This window comes from Leishmania martiniquensis, chromosome 30 (genome assembly GCF_017916325.1).
Source record: "Leishmania martiniquensis isolate LSCM1 chromosome 30, whole genome shotgun sequence".
NCBI classification, from domain to species: Eukaryota; Euglenozoa; class Kinetoplastea; order Trypanosomatida; family Trypanosomatidae; genus Leishmania; species Leishmania martiniquensis.
Window position 1 is genome coordinate 694,434 of NC_090165.1, and position 18,451 is coordinate 712,884.

The window sequence follows — 18,451 nt, forward strand, 5'->3', positions numbered from 1 at the left end:
CGCATCTCTGCTGATAGCGCTCTCCATGGCGGCGGGCCTCAGAGAGTCGTGCAAGAAAATATTGCACCGTCTGCAGCAGAAGGATTTGGAAGAGTACTGCTGCGTCCTGTGCGGCGAACGCGTCCGAGGCCAAGACGCGCTGATGCAGCACCTCATCACGGAGCACCAAATACACTGCCTTCACTTCGACAATGTGATCGACCTCCCTCAACTGCTGGAACACCTCTCGACACTCCTGCACAGACGCGCTGCTTCTCCCGCAGAGTGGGTGTGCCCGGTATGCGGTGAGGAGATGGCGTCAGAGAAGGTGGAGGGGCTGGTGGCACACATGACGCAAAGAGGGCACCAGTACTGGAACCTGCGCACGATTCCCACGATGGCGCCGTGGTGCGTGGAGGGCTCCTCATCGCCAAGCGGGCCCGCAGAAGAAAGAGCCGCGGGGACAGCTGCGTCAGCCACGTGCGGGCTTTTCTCTTCTGCGCCGCGAGCAGTGGCGCGAGATGGCGCTGAGGAAGAGGACGGTGACGATTCGGAATGGAGCGCGATGGCGGACGAGGAGGTTGATGAGGACGAGGACTGGAACTCTGAGTGCCTCTGCCTTTACTGCACCTACAGCGGTGAGGACATCCTCCAGCATCTTAAGAGCAGCCACGATTTCGATTTTCGCGCAAGTGTGCAGCAGCGCCCTGACTTGAAGGACGAGTACGATTTGATTCGCGTAGTGAACATGGTGCGACGCGCGGTGTGCAGCGATCGTTGCCCGTACGGAGACGAGTGCGACGTCGACGGCAAGCGGAACGATGGTGCAGCGCTAGAGGCGCATCTCCTACAGCAGAAGAGCCACCGCTTGCCTCAGCGCGTTTCCACGAGCGACACCGATCTGATCCCGATCCTGCCAGGGGACGCCTTCATCTCCATGCTTGTAGCAAGCGGTGCAGGCTTCCTCCAGACGGAGGAGGCGGAAGACCCAGACTTCCCGATGGTGCCGACCGTGCATGAGCTGGCCGCCGCGGCGTCGCGCGCTTCGCGTTAGAAGAGATGGCGTTTGCGGTTCTCGTACCAGAGCAACGCCTGCATCCTCGGTGAGGTGCTTGTGTCTCGCTTCGAGTGGTCTGTTTGGTGGAGCTTCGCCCTCTCTACCGCACGTACGGGCCCTCTTTCCTTTCTGCCCGTCCGTGCGACTGCATCGCTGCTGCTGCTGTTGTCGTCGGCCACCTTGACTTCGTCAAGAAATGCGCACCCACACATGCATACATATATATATATATATGTATGGTAAGTAACTCTGCCTCGACTCACGATGCGGAAACAGTGAGCGAGCGTAATACATAAATACACACATATATATGTATATATATGTGTGTATAGAAAACGAATGGAGCCAGAGCGGTGTGTGTGACGTCTGTAAGCACCCATGCGAAACGTACGTATCTTCTGCCGGCTATCTGCTTGCCGTTATGCTGTTGGCGTCTCGTTGAAGTAAAGAGCAATCCTGAGCGAAAGCGGCTTGAGAAGAATCAAGGACTGAATGCGAGGCGGCGCACCGAGTGGGTGATGGAGAGGCGAGGTGTGTGTGTGTATGCGTGACGCCATCAACGCGGGCACAATCTCCGTTTCATGCCGCTCTGCTTCATGCAAAGGAGCCCGCTGAGCGCACGCGCGCGGTTAAGTCGATTCCGACTGTGCTGTATCCTTCCACATGGCGTCCGGCGCACCTGCGCGCCCCTGAAAGGGGCAGTGAAGAGGTTTTGCCCCGCGGAGTGGATGATGCCCTTGGGGTGCGAGGGCGAGAGGATGCTGCCGCACCTTTGGCAGAGTTCTCCGGATCTGTCCTACTCTCCGCCTTCTCCCTCTCTTTTAATCTTCGCCCGAGCGCATTTGCGCCTCTTCCTCCGTGGAGGACGGTAGGTTGACGGGGAACTGCGCGTGGCCGAGGAAGCGCAACAGAGCCAGACAAACTAGCGCACGCACAGAGGGGCGCGACAGTCGCGTACCTCAGCTGATGCTGGCGGTTTCAGCTGCCTGTCAGCTTTTACTTTTTCTCTTGCATACGTTCGCATGCCACGGGCGTTGACGGCTCTCTGCTCTATTGGGTGGCGCTATGCAGCAATGCCACAGGCGCGCGGACAAGCTCCTTCTTACTCCACGTCTGCGTCGTCTGTTCGCTCGTGCGCACGAGCGTCAGCAGCTGTGCGATCACCACTCGTTCTTAGGCAGCCACCGGCGCGGTGAGCCTTTGCCGTGGTTTCGCGCTGCATCGCAACCCACACGCGCACTGGATTACCTGGGCGCACGAGAGCGTGGCACGTTACCCCTGGCCTGGGCACCGGCCGCCTTCGCCGAGGAGGATGTCGCTGCTTCTTCGCAAGGAGTGCGAGGGGGCCGGTCAAGTGCGCCCGCCCGACCACCCCTCGCCTACACGCGCGGCGCCCCCCTCCCTTGGGCGCCTGACGCATGTCCTCCCTTATCGTTTGTCATGAATGCCGCTTTTCTTCATGAAACGTGCCTTTTTCTTCTGCTTCTGCGTCACCCACTGCCGAGCAGCTCGTTGGCTGGGCTCGGCTCCTTGTCGGAGCGGGAGCCTCTGCAGGCAGACGGTAGGGGCGCTGCAGAAGCGGAGACAGTGCAGTACATTCTCAAGGATAGCCGCTGGCAGTCTTGCTTACCGGACGACGTCGAGGCAACGTGGCTTAGGGCTGCCATTCCAGCGATCGACGTTCAAATGAAGCACAGCGCCCTCGCTGACCCCACCACCGGGCAAGTTCAAGCGCCTGCTGATAACTTGGGCGATCGCGGCTACTCTCGTGAGGCAGCAATAGCGCGTCTTTGCAGCAAAGATTACCTCGAGCATCTCATCTGGCCAACACATGAGGCGGGCGCGGTGAGGCCTGAACTTGTCGCTGACTGCGCGTGGGTGGATGTAGCGAGTGTGCACTCGCACGGCCTTCATCACTACCATGATGCCTTCTGGGTGCCTTACAGTTCAAGTCACAGCTTCGCTGCGTGGCATCGCGCGTCCCTGTGTGCCGCGAGAAACGGCGAATCTGCTACTGGCGATGTGGAGACGCGGAGGTGGGTAGGCGATCTGTACATGTGCACCTGATTGCTGCAGAAAAAAAAGCGCGATGCATGGAGCTGCAGCATGGGGTCGGAGTCGAGCTCTGTGCACATGTCACTCCGCCTCTTCGCCCCAAGCTTGTCCTTTGACGAAGCGCCGTTATCTGGTGGAGTGCTACTACCTGTGTGGCCTCTCCCAGTGGCCGTCTGCCCGCATCGACATATTTTCTACGTTCCATCGTGCCGTCTGACTCCCCTCCCCCGTCCCTCGTCGCCCCTTTCGATTCCACTGCCTCCCCCCTTTTCGTGTGTGACGGTGTGCGTGTGCGTACCCCCTCTCTCTCTCTCCCTGCTGACGTGTCTTCCCCGCTATTCTCTGCTATGCACTCTCCAATGAGCATCTCATCTCATGCCGTCACCTCCCCTGAGGGTCAGCGAGACGTGGCGCGCTCTCTACCTCCCTCTTTTCTGTTTTCGTTCGGGCATTCGGGCAGGCAACGCTTACCGCCCCCGCCTCCCCACGCCCTCCGGTGCTCCACCGCCAACCAAAACCTGTGGCTGCTCAAGTGCGTCTTGTTCTCAGAGGACGTGCAAGGGAAGGTAGCCCTAGACGGTCGCGTGGTGGCTTCGGTGTTGCTTGGATGGAGGCCACCATCGCTGCGGTGATCGGGCTGAGCAGCCTCCCCTTCGCCTTCTGTTGCACACGAGCAGCGTCTCCCTTCTGCTGCCTGGCACACACACACACATACACACAGCTTCTCCCCCCCCGCCTCGTCACTCTCTTTCATTTCGGGCGGCTCACACGACGAGGACAGCGGTGCGCGTGTCCACGTAACCAAGCTCGCATGTAGGCGCACGAAAACTTGTGGAGGCTGATAAGGGTGGCGGCGTCCACTGCTGCCCCCTCCCCATTTCCCCGGCTCCTCTCACTCTCACTCTCTCTCACTCTTTGTTTTCCGCCGTCAACAACATCCCGGCACGTGTCGTCTCCGGCTCAGACTGGTGTCAGGAATATCGTGACACGTCATCCACTGCCTCCGATTTCAATCGTCTTGTCTATCGTTTTGCTCATAAATATCTGTCTGCCACGAGGGCACTGGTAGCGAACCATGCCACTCAGCCCGTACACGATCGATGTGGGCCCTCGCCAGGCAGACGGGAGGCGAGACGTCTTTCTTCAGTGGCATCAGCGGCCGTGCTTCAGTACGACGCATCGTGGCATCACGCGGGTATGCCTTGCGAAGTGGCCGGCGCGCTCGAGAGGCGGCCATGCATGGGAGGAAGGTGACGTGGATGAGAACGAGGCACTTAGAGCCCAGCGAACGGAGCAGGTGTACCAGACCTTGCTCGAGTTCGGCCAGCCGCAAGGCCCACCTGCGTTGCCGAAGCTGATGTGTTCAGACAACGATGCATCCGGCGACGACCCTGATGCGAGGTGCCCTCTGGAGCAGTACCTGTGCGTTTTTCACCGCGAAGAACTGGCCGATCAGTATGGTCGCTACACCTTTGTTCAGCCTCAAACTATCTGCACCGCGTACCGCATTGCGGACTCCACCGCGCTTGAGCTGGTGCTGCATAACGTGACGCCAACGGACATTTCTGCTGCCTCGACCGGTGTGTTTGTTCGCGGCCATCGTCAATCACAGAAGGGGCTCTCGTCGAGCACTCCGATAGAGTACCGAGGCATTCAGTACAAACCGGCGTCAAATCTTTGGTGGATGGGGGCGCCCTTGTCGCTGAAGCCAGTGTACGTCGCCATGCCCCTTGGCTCGGAGGTGAATACCATTGGTGGGGCACTCAAGGGCCATGCGGACGGCATCGCGGCCTTCGACTCCCAGCACAATGACAAAGCTACTGGAGACTCCGTTTCGCGACTGGTGATGTCTCCCATATCCGTCGGCGGAGGCGACGCGGCAGCGCAGCGGTACACAGATGACAAGACGCGCAGCCCACTTCCTGAGGGACTCGAGGGCCGCACGGCGCAAGGGCAGTTCAATTTTCGGCACTCCCCCTCCTCGAGTCCCAACATTTGTTTCCCGCGCCAGAACGCCGCTCTCTCGGTGGATGGGCAACACTCCCAGGCGTCTGCCGCCGCCGCCGCCTCACCGTTGCCGAGCGCTTCGCTTCTGTCAGCCAGCCATCTGCAAGCGCGATATGTCGCCGTGGAGGCAACCGTGCTGACGCAGCTGGACCTCTTTGACTCCGCCACGGGTAGCAGCAGATCTGAAAGCTCACTCGCCGTCGTGCGAACGGGTGGCGACGAGCTCGGCCTGGCCACGACGACACCGCAGTACGCGCTGGATTGTATGCTGTGGCAGTGGTGGCCGCATCGTGTCCGGATTCCGGGGCTTACCCCCGGCAACGCTGCCTTGTCGGTGGTGGCGTCACCGCACGCATCGCTCGATCGATACGCCCTTTTCGTGTACGATGCACATCAAAGCCGTCTCTTCGTGTTGCGCACGCCGCATCTGCGCAACGGCAGCGGTGCCTTCGAGCTACTGTTTTATTTCCCATGCGGCAGCCTGCCATTCGTCTTGCCTTGCTTGCGAGCGCCGCACCCGGCACCCATCGCCGTGTGCAACTACCCACGCCCCAACTGTATATCCGTATACGACGTTGTGGCGCTGCTGGATACTCCGGCAGCGACCACGGTGGCCATGGAGCTCGACTTGGAGGTGTACCAGGCGCACCACCCAGATCTCTTCGGAAAGGTATGCGCATCTTCCTGCGGCGACGACAGCGTAGTGTGCGGCGGAGCGGGTGTCTTGTGGGGTAGCGGGAGCCCGGCGAGTGAGGGCTTGCCAGCACACACCCTGCCTTCTCAAGATGTCGACGCCGCCGTGGCGCGGTCCGTCACAGCGGCGTCGTGGAGGGCTGATGCCCTGAACGGCGTGCACCACCCCATCCGCGGCATTTTGTATCACTTTGAGAATCGCCTCGTCGTGCAGTACGCATGGCCCAGCGGCTCTGCGCAGCCGGCAGTGACGGAGGGCTTAGATGACACTGTTGGCAAGTTTGCGCCGGCTTGCAGCAGCGGCGAGGATGGCGGAAAGGGCGGCCAGGGTGTGGAGAGTCGCTACCGGCGCCGGCGCCGCTGCGAAGGCACTGTTTCATGCACCATCGAGTTCCCCGAGATCACGCTCGAGAGGGACCCGCTGCTTGTGTTCATGCTCCAGACACTGAGCGCCGCCATGGACCCTCGCGCTGTGGCGGCCCTCGAGTATGCCCTGTTCACGGAATTGTGGCGCCGCCAGTGCAGCGCCTCCGTTGCCGTCGATGCGTTCGACCTATGCGCCGGGCTGCTGCGGAGAATTTTCAGGTGCGAATACGGTGACACTGATTCAGCGCACAGCTCCGCAAGCGAGCTGGGGCACCTACAGCGAGCAGAAGAAGGCGCTGGGACGGCAGCGCCGCAAGTCTTCGTGGATCCGTCGACCTTGACACTCCAGCACATTTGTCGAACCATCCCGCCGTGCCGCATCGCAGACGCGGCGTGGTGCTGCCGAAGAGAAGACGAGGAGAAATGTACCAACAGTGGCGCCAACACCGCCGCGTCGGCTCGCCAAGGCGCGATGAGTGGGTGTGCGTGGACAAGAGAAGAACGCGGCTTGGCTTTGGTGGCACTGCATCTGCTCTTTGAAGCATGCCGCGCACAGGAGCATTTATGGTCACTGCTGCCGCGTTTGGCGTCTCTGAACCGGGGCCTGAGCAACGCTTTGCAGTGGCCTTCCTACGTTGAATATTATGAGGCGACAGCTTTGGAAGGCGTTGCAGCTTCTTCACCTGTGCCGCCGACGTCCCCAGCGCAGAGCTTTTCGGACAGCCTCCCCGCAAGTGTATTGCGATGCCGCTTCGATGCGCTGGACCAGCTGGGCGACGCCGCTGAGCTGCGGGTGAGTGGCGATGCGCGAGTGGGATTCTCTGACTCCGAGTTCGTCTGCGGCGAGGCACCATCTCTTTTTTCGACGCTTTCCCTCATAGCAATGCGCAGCGCCGCCCCTGCGGCCGTCGCGGCTTCCTATGGCACATGGCCGCTGCTAAAGAACGTGCCGGACACACATCCCATCGCACTCGCAAATCGCGTGGTGGTTCTCTACCGCGACATCTTCGGCGCCTTGACGGGCTCGCTGTCTGCCACGCCAGGGAGTAGCGCGGACAGCAGCGCCGGAAGCTCTCGTGCCGACGCGCATATCGACGCGGCTTGGTGGCAGCGCATCTGCAGCCTCATATTGCAGCGGCGCATTTCTTCGAGTGTGGTTCGGCAAACGCTGAACGCCGCCGCGGCGTACCCGCTTTTGGAGGCGTTGACAAAAGGGCGTGAGTGCGCCGATTCCACGTGGCCGACGGCACTCCTCGAACTGGTAGGTCGTCGCGACCGGTGCCCGCCGACCTCGCACATTGAGCACATCTTGAGCGCCGGGCAGCACGTTGTGGAGACCGCGGAGGAGAACGCAGTGGCGCGCCAGTTCCGCGTGGCTTTGTCGGAGGACGACGGCGTCTCTGTGCGGCCGGACTTCCGCAAGACCTGGAGGGACTCCCGCCTCGACATGGTGCAGAATCTATTCAACACCGTCGCGCCTATTTCTCTCGCCGGGTTTGAGGATCGGCCGGAGGAACTCACCAGAGCGCTTGAGCTGCTCTCTTGCCGCGCGCAAGCGATGCCACTCGGTCGCGGCATGCTGACCATGTGCACACAGAGCTTCAAGGTGCAGGATAGTATCCCCATCGCGCCACTCAACCTCAACGGGCGCACGAACGACGGGATCAACGTTGTGAGCAAGCCGACGGACGACCTGATGTGGCCCCTTTTTCACAATGGGTGCGCCGCCGGTCTTCGGTTCCTGCCGCTGCCGCCAGTCTTCTGCTCCGGGTCAGAGGATATGCCATTCGTAACCAGGGACGCTTTCGGTGGCGCGGATAGAAAGGGGGGACCTGCAATATCTGCTGGAAGCGTGACACCGAGCATCACCAAGCAGTGGGTCATGTACCAGACAAAGAACATCGGCAACCCTGCCTCGAGAGCCGGACTGCTGCTTGCGACGGGTATACTCGGCCACCTCACGGTGCTGCAGCGCACGGATATTTTTTACCTCCTGATCTCTCGGCAGGAGCAGTACATCTGGCGAGAGGCCACGACGATGGCCGTGATGCTAGGCCTGAGCTGCAGCTTCTGTGGCACCGGAAACGAGGCGGTGTTCCGCTGCCTTTCGGTGCATGTGCAGTCATTGAACCCAAGTGCTGAGGATATTGAGGTGTCGCTGGACGTGCAGACGGCAGCGCTTGTGTCCATGGGGCTGCTTTGTCAACGGACACCGTCAAACTCTTTTCTTGTGGAGGTCTTTCTCGCAGAGCTGTCGCGCATGCCAACAGACGAACACTGCACGAAGCGCGAGGGCTACGCGCTCGGCGCCGGCTTTGGCCTTGGCCAGCTGCTGCTTGGTGTAGGCCAGTCGCACGAGGTGCGGCGTGTAGAGGATCGCCTGCTGGCCATCATGAGGGGCGCGCGGCGCGGCGCTGCTATGTGGACCCGCGAAGGTCTCGAACACTTCGAAGAGACGATGGGCCGAGGGGAGGCCGGGCATTTCCTCGCCCGTGCGCTGCTGTCGCAGGGTGAGCGAGAGGCTGCCTTCAACGCGTGCGCGAGCGTCTACGAGGGTGACTACTACAACGTGTTTGTGTCCGGCCCAGCCGCTGCGATGGCGCTTGGCATGATGTACCTGAAAACCGACAACACATTTATCGCCTCACGGATGGCGCCGCCAAACCGTCGTGCTGCCATGCAGAAGCTGATGCCGCTGATGTGCCACCTGCGCAGCATGATGGCCTCGCTGATCGGCTGGAGCGCAATCGAGCCAACAAGGCTGTGGCTCTACAAGCAGGTGCCCTCATCCCTGTTGGAGCTGACACGAGCATCACTGCCGGGCCTTGCCACGCAGCAGAGGAACTACTTGCTGATGAACCTGGCTCACTGTATTGCCGGGCATGTGATGGCACTCGGGTTGCGGTTTGCCGGGACGATGGACCGCACAGCAAGTGACCTCATCATCGCAGAGCTGCAGGGCTTCATCGCCAGTCAGATCGGCTCCACAAAAACGACGATTCCTGCCGTACAGCGCGCGACAGGCGCGTATGAGACATGCCTACTGGCGTGTGCGAATGCTCTGAGTCTTGTCATGGCGGGCACGGGCGACTTGCGGGCACTCGCGTTGTTTCAGCAACTGCACCGACGCACGAATGTGCAGTACGGCTCGCACATGGCCATATCTATGAGCATCGGCTTGCTGTTCCTGGGGAGTGGCCGGTTGACCCTCAGCAACAACATCACCGCGGTGGCGGCGCTGCTCATGTCGTTTTATCCGGTCTGGCCGAAGGATGCAGAAGACAACACGTTCCACTTGCAGGCGCTGCGACACATGTATGGGCTGGCTGTGGTACCACGGATCATGGAGGCAGTGGATGCCGTTAGCCACCAACCTGTCTCCGTCCCTGTGCGCATTGTTCTTCGTAAGAGGGCCTCTGCAGAGATGGAGGAAGGGGTGGAACCTCAACAGTCGACCTCGAGGGCTTCTGGTTGTGCCCCTGTGGAGCACGCAGACCAGGCCGAGCCGGCTATTCACACCGTTACGCCGTGCCTCTATCCACCAGTAGAGATGATCGAGCGGGTGGAAGTGCGCGGCACCCAATACTACCCACTGCTCTTCTACTCCTTCAGCAAGGAGCTGACGCAATCCGCGAGTATGCGGTTTCGCGTCATGGCGAAAGAGGGCGCCTCTTCCCCGGCCTACGGTCAAGGTGTCGGACGGGTGCGCCCTACCCGGACTGCGATCGAATCCAAACTGCTCGGTTGGCTGCACCGACTTTTTCGCCAGAGCTCGACAACGATAGCTGTGGCACTCACTATCATTGACAGCGTGAAGTTGGTACTGCGGGTGCAACGGCCACTCCTCTCGTGCACAAACGGAGGAAGTGAGCTCCTGCTCTCCGGCGACTTCGGCGAGGCCATGGCAGAGGCCATGGAGCGACGGTACGCGTTCATCTTCCTCCATGGCAGCCCGCTGACCGTCGAAGACGCGTCGAACCTTCCTCATCATCCCCTTCGCCAGCTGATCGTCGAGGGCAAGTCACGCGCTGAAGTATTGCAGTCGATAGCTCGCTATCCTCATGGCACAGCGGTATTCCCATGCGACTTCACAGCTTTGGCCGTTAGCTCCACCTCTCCGGTGACTTACGGGGGCGAGACCGTGGCGGCGCCGATTGGGCCGGCAAGAGAGGGCATATGCACTGCCATTGACACGAGCGCATTGGCGCGCTGGATGACAGAGGCGTTGCGCTACTACGGTATAGGTCAGCGCGAGATTGTGCTGCTACGGCAAACCTTCGCGTCTCTTTGTGGACCTGCTGCCGCGAACCCAATTGCGACCGGTTCTTTGGGCTCGTCTACGGTGCAGCGACTCACAGCCCTTCTGCGACTGCAGTCTACGACACTGCTGCCTCTCGCAACCCTCAAAAAGATTTGGTTATGCTGCGCCGACTGAGGCGCGCTTGAGCCGAGGGATGAGCCATGGTCGTGGCCAAATGCGAGAGAGACACGTACACACACACACTTAAACAAGCAGGCACAGAAGGGGGATGCTGGAGGGTGTGATTCGGAAGGAAACCGGATGATGCGAGTGCACCTAGCACCTTGAAAGGGACGGCCTGCGCGCATTCCCCACTGCTACTGTAGCGTTGGTTGCCGAACAGCGAAGGGGGTTCGTGAAGGGAGCAGAAAACAATGCTCGATGCGCGGCAGCTCTGCCTGGGTGCCCGAGTACGCGCCGTCACCCTATAGATCACAGCTGATCAGCGGTAGCGGACAGGGTGGACAGTGAGAAGAAAAGAGCATTGGCTGAAAGGGCTGGACACCCCCTACTCCCTCAACGATTCGTCGCGCAAATCAATGGCCAGTAGCGCATGACGACAGATTTCAGTCGCTCTGCTGCCATTCTGTGTACCTTGCTTCCCTCTCCGGCTCAGCGGAACCGTGGTTTCGGTCCTTTCTGGCGCACCTCCGCGCCATATGTGTGGCGTGGCAGTCAAGGCGCTTGTCTCGCTCTCCCGCTCTTTGAGCAGCCTTCGCTTTAGCCCTCACCCTCTTCCTACGCATACCAACACTCCACGGCATGCCTGCATGCCCAGACATTTGTCGCTGTCTCTTCATCTCTCTTCGTCGCTTCTGTTCTTCATTTCATTGTGCTGCATCGCCTTTTTCTCTGTGTGTGTGAGCGATCTCGCACTGGGATAGGCGCCACATATGCGCTCCGCTGTAACGTCAACACGTTGCTCACCTGCATGCTTCTTCGCTGTCACTGAGGCCCTTATTTCGTCGAGCGTTTAGCGTTTCACCTCTTCTCCCATCTCTCTCCCTTTAACGCTCCTTTACACACAGTCACGTGTGTAGGGCGCACCTTTCTTGCAGCGCTACACGCATCAAGCGCTCCTGAGGTTTCCTCCAGGCGTGGGGAGAGGGGGGCACCATGGACGAGGATAGGCTCCTCATGTTCGATAGCCATGGCGCTATTCGAATGTACGATCCTGAGAAGTATGACGAGCTTGTGAGGACGGTGGAGGTGGAGCGGCGCTACGTGGAGAAGATGGACGAGTTCCGCGCGCTCGTCCAGCGCACCATGGCCATTGTGCAGAGCCTCGGCGAAGCAATCGAGGTGGAGAAGCTGAAGGCCATTGGTTTCCGAAACATCGTCGAAAGCGAGCCCGAGGAACGTTTTCGCGCGGTTCAGGAGGCCCAGATACGATTGCGCGAGAAGCAGATGGAGCTAGACCGCTACGTCGCGGAGTACGACTCCCTGAAGCTTGTAGAGCAGGAGCAGCAGACCTTCTTCCAGCATCTCAGCCAGGCCAAGGATTAAAGTTGTGAGCTGCAGGACTGGATGCGAGAGACGAATCTGTCTCAATAAGGAGTGAGAGGCGGGGGACCGCTACAACTCTGCTCGACGAGTGAAGAGGTGGTGGCGGGGAAAGGCCTTGTGTATGGCACCTGAGACGGAGGCGGTTCAGTTATGCATGCAGCCTGCATGTGCGCGCGCGTAGATAGCCCTATCTCTTTCTCGACATCTCCGTTTAGCGTTCTCTTCGGCATATAGACGCGTGTTGCTTGTCTGCTGGTGCTGTGCGCAAGGCGTGTTTGGCCGTGCGCGAGTGCTGGCAAGTTCTTGTGCTGTCTTGAAGCGACCATGTATTTAAGCCACGCTTCACGTACAGATTGCCATTCGTGTCATGGCTGTTTCTCTTCGTCTCCCCGCTCTCCGCACGAACAGACACAGCCTTGTAGTGCACCTTCTCGTGATGGCGCATCCGTCAAGCCTACCTGTGATCCCCCGAGGCTGCGAGGGCAGCGCGGGGGGCGGAGACATGTATGCACCCTGTTAGAGCATCGAACGCGTTAAACCGGTGTGCAGACGTGGCAAGCGGGCGCTCAAACGAGTTTGGCGGCCTAGTTCCTTTGAAATCGCCCCTTCACTGCCCTATGGACGCGCCTTTCTCAAGTGACTTTCACCACTCGGGCTTTCTTCGCACGCGTTAGCAGGCGAAGTCCAGACACAAGGGACGCGCAGAGACAAGTTGCTTGTGTTAGTCGAAAGGAACTCGAACCAGCATAGATGTGAGGGTGAGTCGAGACAGGAGCGTCTGACTGTCGATGATGTTCTCGTGTACTGCTATCGACGTGCGCTTCTGTGACGCTACTCTTCCTCTTCCGGGACGCCACGCGGCACTTTCTAGCCACCTGCGTAGGCGAGGGGGGCACCTCGCTCATCGAAAATCGGTTGGCCGCACCAGCCCTCAAGATGCGTGCTTGTGCACCTCATTTTTACCGCCCCTGTGACCCCCGCTCCCTCTCTTCATCGTATCGTCTACCGCGCCACCTTCCCCCCTTTCATCCCCACGTCACTCCCCGGGTTGTGCGGCAGTTAGCCTGCGTCGTCTCGCTTTTGATGGGCACAGCTGTCGGCCTCACAGCCACAAACATCTCTCAACGACTCACTCGAGGGCGCGCGCCCATATCGCCCCTCACCCAGCATTTACATATATATTTTTTTCTGCCTCTCTAGCGAGCGACGCGAAAGCGCGTGCGGTCGGCCTTCGCTCCCGCTTTTTCTATTTCACTTACGCATCCCCCCTCTCTATTCTTGCTGCTCTCTGCACGGCCATTTTTTCCTGCTCGCTTGACTCTCTGTCCGTCTGTCTATCAGTCATGGGCCGACGCGCTCGTCATAGGTAAACTTCTAGGTCTCTCGTCATTCACTTCCCACCTCGTCCGGCGTATCACACTCACATACGTACCAGCTCACTGTAAAAGCTCGGTAAGCGACATTACGCTCATTGGGTGCCGTTGATCGTGGCTCGCAGGTGCCGCTGTCGTGCATGCACACGGGTAGCATCTTTCGCCGGTGACGTCTCTTGATGTGTGCGATTGACAATCATCTAATCGTTGCTGACCCCGCTCGACTACCCGCTTGCCCTGCCCCCCCCCCCACACACCAAACTTCTGGCTGCGTCCGTCTTGCTCTCTTGCTTTCCCTTTCCTTGCCGATTCCGAGACACAGTAGCCGTTGCTTTCACTGAGGCCCTCTTTCCTCTCCCTCTGTGCTTGTCGGAGAGCGTTTTTGTCTTCGTTTTCTGTGTTTTCTGGGCACCGCTTTCCCTCTCTGTGTGTGGAGGAAAGGGAGGAGGGTAGCGATATACTCTACATACTGCGTATATATATATATTGGCTACGTTGATGTGCGGACGGGCATGTCTGTGCGATAGTGTTGCGGTTCTTTCCTGTTGCACTCGGTGGCTTTCATTCGCTGCTACCGCCGTTGCCCAGGCCGTGCGGGCTGCATCCTGGCAGCCGGTAGCGACCGCGTTCTCTTCCCAGCCACGGTATGTTCTCTCCGCTCTTCTTCGAGTTTTGTGCCCAAGCCCATCTTCGACACTGCATCGCTTGTATATATATATATATTTTCAGCGCGTGGGCTCCTTCGTAGGCCCTATTGGACTGCTGCGTCAGCGCTAAACGGGCACACGCCTTTATCTGTGGAGGAGAGCCTTCATCTCGCGCTCTTTGTGCTCTCCGCTCTCTTCCCGCGTGTTTTTTTTCCCGTGCGGCCTCTGAGCGAAGGCGTATCGAGCATCAAATGTCCGCGCCAGGGCTCAGCCACGGGGGACCACGCCAGGGGCCTAGGCCACACCAGCGCCTGGCGCGACAGCGCCCCTGTGACGCAGCTTCGCTTTTGACGGACCGGCGTGTGCACGCGCCGCGCTACAGCTTTGACCCCGGCGCACTTCTGGCGCACTCCATTCAGGAGCAGGTGGACCGTTTTTATCGGGATCCGAAATTCGACACCGGGCCATGCCAACCGTCACTCACTGCGTTTCGGCTCAACCGCAAAGGATGGCGGAGAGGCGACCCATTCGTACGCCGTAATTCACTGCGGCCAACCGCGGCAGAGTGGAGGCCGGCAGCACCGCGCCGCCAGTCTTCGATTCTCTCATCAGCACCGTCATCGTCTCAGTCTGCATATATTTTATCGTCACTGCCGGCCACGCAGCGGCAGCGCCTGCACCGGGTAGCTGCGGCCGCCACTCCGCGCCTGGCCTCCACTCTCGCTGCACCGTCAAAGTCGACGGCATGGAGTGAGCAGCGCCGCAAAGAGGGCATGGTCGAAAGTGGACTGGAGTCGGTGCAGAACCTCATTGGACTCGGCAGCTACTTCGCTCAGCACCTGGACGTTACGTACCGCTTGCTTTCTGTGAGTAGTGGTGGGGCAAGAGCCTCTGCTGCAGGCCCGTGCAGCGGTGAGCAGGTAAACGCCGCGGGTAGCCGCTGCGGTACTCGAGGGACGCCTCAGGTGCCTTACCCATTCAGTGCGCCGGTGCCCGGCTTCCCATACACCTCGAGCGTTCGCCGCCCTGAGGTCCCGTCTGGTGGTCACCCGAGCTCCACCGTGCGCGCGCGTTGTGCTCAGTCTCCTGGTCAATCAGAGCTGCTCCAATGCGCTGGCAGTCGTACGCAGGCAGCGCTCTACACTTGCGCAGTCAACGACACGGCATCACTGTCCAGTCCCGCAGCAGCTGATGCATATGGAGACGAGGTCTCACCGAGCGTCGGTGGCAGCGCATCCACCTTTTCCCTTGAAGGCAGGGACCTTCTCTTTGGCGAGGATCCACTAGTGACGGAGCTGCTACAAGCACCAGAGACGGCGGCATGTACTGCGGAAACGCACAGAGGCGCCTACATGCAGGCAGCGCGAGGGCATGCGACGGCCTTCGAGCAGGCGGCATCGAACGCACGGGTCGTGCCTTCGCCGGCAGCGCTGGCAACGGCGAGCTTCTCCCGCTTCTCCTTCTCCTCCGCATACGACGCCCTGGTGCCGCGCGCATCGCAGTCATTGGCAAACCATGAGGCTGCCTTGAACTTGTGCGTCGGAGGTGTGGCATCGTCAGCGGATGCGAGGAAGCCTGCCGCGGCATTGGCGACAGAGTCACCTTGCACGAGAGAAACTATTGACCTCAAGCGATCGCGCGGTCTGTGGCGCCACTATCGCGCCGTGAACGACTTGTTTCAGCAGCTTCTGCGTCTTCGTGTCCACCATGAGCACGCGATGTGTCAGGGGCCTTGCCCGTGCGGTGTGTGCGACGATCGTTTCCTGGCGTCGCCGCCCCATGGACCCCGAAGAGCTTCCAGCTCACGAGCAGGGCACCCCCTGTCTTCTGATAGAGTGGCGGCGAGGGTGCCCACGCACGACCGAGTTAGCCGTACAAATTCGAGTGGTAGGCGGCTACACGCCCGACCAGCCGTGGATCATTACCACGGTAGCGCACATTGCAACGATCACGGGCCATCTGCACCACCCCTCCGCTGCGACGTTCACCTTGGCAAACGAGGTGCGAATACTGACGCTCGTTTGCTTAGCGGACACTCGCGCTGCGATTCCTCGATATTACACGACGCGTTTGTGCCGACGCCGCCCCCAGCTCCACGCGATGGCGCCTCGTCGGCGCTGCGTCGGGGTCCTTTGCGGCCATCTTCAGCGGCGCAACCGCGAGAGCGCTCGTCGCGTACGTCCAAGTCATCTGCGGCACCCAGGGCGGCCCCACCATACTGCGTCCCGTATCGGGGCCGAGAGGCTGAGTATGGTCGGCCCTTCTCGTCTGCTACTGAGGGAAGAGCGGACGTCGGCCGGGAGAGGGGGAACGACGCTGGTGCACCGAGGGAGCGCGATGAGGATGCTCACGACGACCGCTCTCTCACTGAGCACCTGCGCGGTGTTGCGAGGGGCATTCGGGCGGGCAGAAAGGGATCGAGCACGTCATTCGTGAAGGATGCAGCCAGCGACCCCGATTCTGGCGCAGCGCATCTCAGCGCCGTTGCCTTGCCGGAAGCGTTGCGTGAGGAGGCGCACCCGGACGATGGAGCCTACTCGGAGTTGGTGCGCGTACCTAAAGCTGCTGGCCGCGCGATACCGGAGGCAATAGCCGTAGAAGAGACGGAAGCAGCGGCGGTGGCGCGCACAGCGATGATACCCTCCCAGGACATTCTGCAGCTTCCGCTTGCGCTGCAGCCGCCTCATGTCTTGGGGCGCAGCGGTGTGGCGGTGGAGACGGTGGCATCTTCAACCTCGCTGCATGAGCTGCGCGGGGATACCAATCCAGCGCTCCTTAGAACACCCAGTGCGGCACTGCCTGCGAACGAAGACACTTTGCCGTGGGGACCTGCTGCTGTGCCTGAACCCCTCCCCACCAGCGAGACGGTGCCCAGTTCCTCATGCTCCTCGTCAGTTTCGAGCATTGCGCTGAGCAGTGACAGCAGCAGCAGTCTCGATTCCCCTGTTTTCGCGTTGCTTGGGGACACGAACGCCTCTGCGGCTGCGCCGGTAGCGGACTCACACCCCATCGCTGTCAAAACTCCTGCGCATTCGAACGTCACATTCGAGAGTGTCTTGCGCAGCACTGTTGTGAGGGTACAGCTGCGCGTGCTCAGCGAGCAAGAGGGTGCCCTGCGGGAGCGTCTCGGAGTCGATGAAGAGGACGCGCGGTGGGGGGTGTATTGCGAGAGAACGGTTGAGGGGGAAGCGCTGCGGCGCCGGGCACTCGCCTTGGAAGAAGCGGTGGAGAGGCGGGACCTCGCACGTCAGTGCGATTGGGTGCGTAGTCGCATTTTAGTCGCCGAGGACGCGCTGAAACAGTCGCAGGTGGCACGGAAGGAAGAGGACGACGCGTGGGAGTGCTCAGGAGAGGACGCGGGCCTGGCGGCGGTGGCGGTGGCGGCGAAGTCTGCGGTCACTGGGGCACTACAAGTAGGCATGGACAAACTTTCTACGGCGGAGGAGATGCTTCGTCGTGGCACTGTGATGAGGGAGCGTGCAGTACGCCTGGATCTGCGGGTGAAAATGTGTCGTGATGTCGAGGTTTGTGCCAGGGGAGACCTTGAGTTTGCCGAGTGTTTTGGGCGGCTGGGCTTGACGCGGGCGTACGTAGTGTGCTGCCCGGCGCACACCAGAGCAATCAGTGATGCGGCGTCGACAAGAGTGGAAGAGGGTGCGGAGGGGGGTGGCATTGAGGGCCCGACACCCGTTTCAGCCTCCGCTGGCGAGTCATCCGTGGCTCTACGAGCGCATACCCCGGCGCATGCCGGCATGGCTAGCGAGGCTGCTGAGCCAGTTGCGCCGCTTCCACCGTATAACCTGTACGTCAATGAGCACCTCGTCGATGCTTCAGCGCCGCCAGCTGACGTCGAAACCGTTTTTGGCGAGCACGCTCACGGCGAAGAGGGAATACCTCCGCGGCCGCACTTTGCTCTCCACGTCAGCGGCAGTACGTCCACGATCACGCCACCAAAGCTCATCTCGCCGTCTGTTTGTGCATCGTGAGCGCGACCAGAGCGGCTCTTCGCCGATGCCAGTGAGGCAACCGAACTGCATAAATCGTCAGCGAGGCGCAAGCCACAGACCTGTGCGCGGCGCAGGGATGCGGTGCCGATGGTGCCAGAGGATTTGAAAGGCGTCCTTTTTTTCGCGGAGGCTGGGCGAGGGGCAGCTCCGCAGTGGCCACCGCTTCACAAGCAGACGTGGTGAGATTGCCGATAGAGGCTTCTCTTCAGCTGCGAAAGCACTTCGACTGTTGCGTAGTGTGGTGTGCAGCCCCATTCTACGGCACTTGACCCACTGCCTTACTCTGTGCTGAGCACGCATGAAGTGCCGACGCCTGTGGTGAAGCTTTCCCCCCTTTTGAAGCCGGCAGAGGCGGTGTGAGTAGCTTCCGCTGAACACGCGGCTAAGAAAGCCTCCGCTGGGTGAGGGTCCTACGGCTGAAGCGCGGACGGAACTGCATGGCACAGCCACCCCTTCCCTCC

At 60.6% G+C, this 18,451-nt stretch overlaps 5 protein-coding genes across 5 annotated transcripts; all 5 read left to right on the forward strand.

Annotated features, from left to right (window-relative positions):
* Positions 1–25: 25 nt before the first annotated feature.
* On the forward strand, positions 26–1,033 carry LSCM1_03814 (uncharacterized protein; the record flags this gene model as incomplete). The annotated part of the gene is made up of 1 exon (XM_067321347.1): positions 26–1,033. One exon carries the CDS (start codon positions 26–28, stop codon positions 1,031–1,033), a length of 1,008 nt encoding a protein of 335 aa, XP_067176715.1.
* A 1,068-nt stretch (positions 1,034–2,101) lies between these two features.
* LSCM1_03815 (uncharacterized protein) lies at positions 2,102–3,103 on the forward strand (the record flags this gene model as incomplete). Its single annotated transcript, XM_067321348.1, has 1 exon — positions 2,102–3,103. The coding sequence occupies one exon, from the start codon at positions 2,102–2,104 to the stop codon at positions 3,101–3,103; it is 1,002 nt and encodes a 333-aa protein (XP_067176716.1).
* Positions 3,104–4,166: 1,063 nt separating this feature from the next.
* On the forward strand, positions 4,167–10,592 carry LSCM1_03816 (uncharacterized protein; the record flags this gene model as incomplete). Its single annotated transcript, XM_067321349.1, has 1 exon — positions 4,167–10,592. One exon carries the CDS (start codon positions 4,167–4,169, stop codon positions 10,590–10,592), a length of 6,426 nt encoding a protein of 2,141 aa, XP_067176717.1.
* Positions 10,593–11,573: 981 nt separating this feature from the next.
* On the forward strand, positions 11,574–11,963 carry LSCM1_03817 (uncharacterized protein; the record flags this gene model as incomplete). The annotated part of the gene is made up of 1 exon (XM_067321350.1): positions 11,574–11,963. One exon carries the CDS (start codon positions 11,574–11,576, stop codon positions 11,961–11,963), a length of 390 nt encoding a protein of 129 aa, XP_067176718.1.
* A 2,271-nt stretch (positions 11,964–14,234) lies between these two features.
* LSCM1_03818 (uncharacterized protein) lies at positions 14,235–17,969 on the forward strand (the record flags this gene model as incomplete). Its single annotated transcript, XM_067321351.1, has 1 exon — positions 14,235–17,969. One exon carries the CDS (start codon positions 14,235–14,237, stop codon positions 17,967–17,969), a length of 3,735 nt encoding a protein of 1,244 aa, XP_067176719.1.
* Between the last annotated feature and the right edge of the window lie 482 nt (positions 17,970–18,451).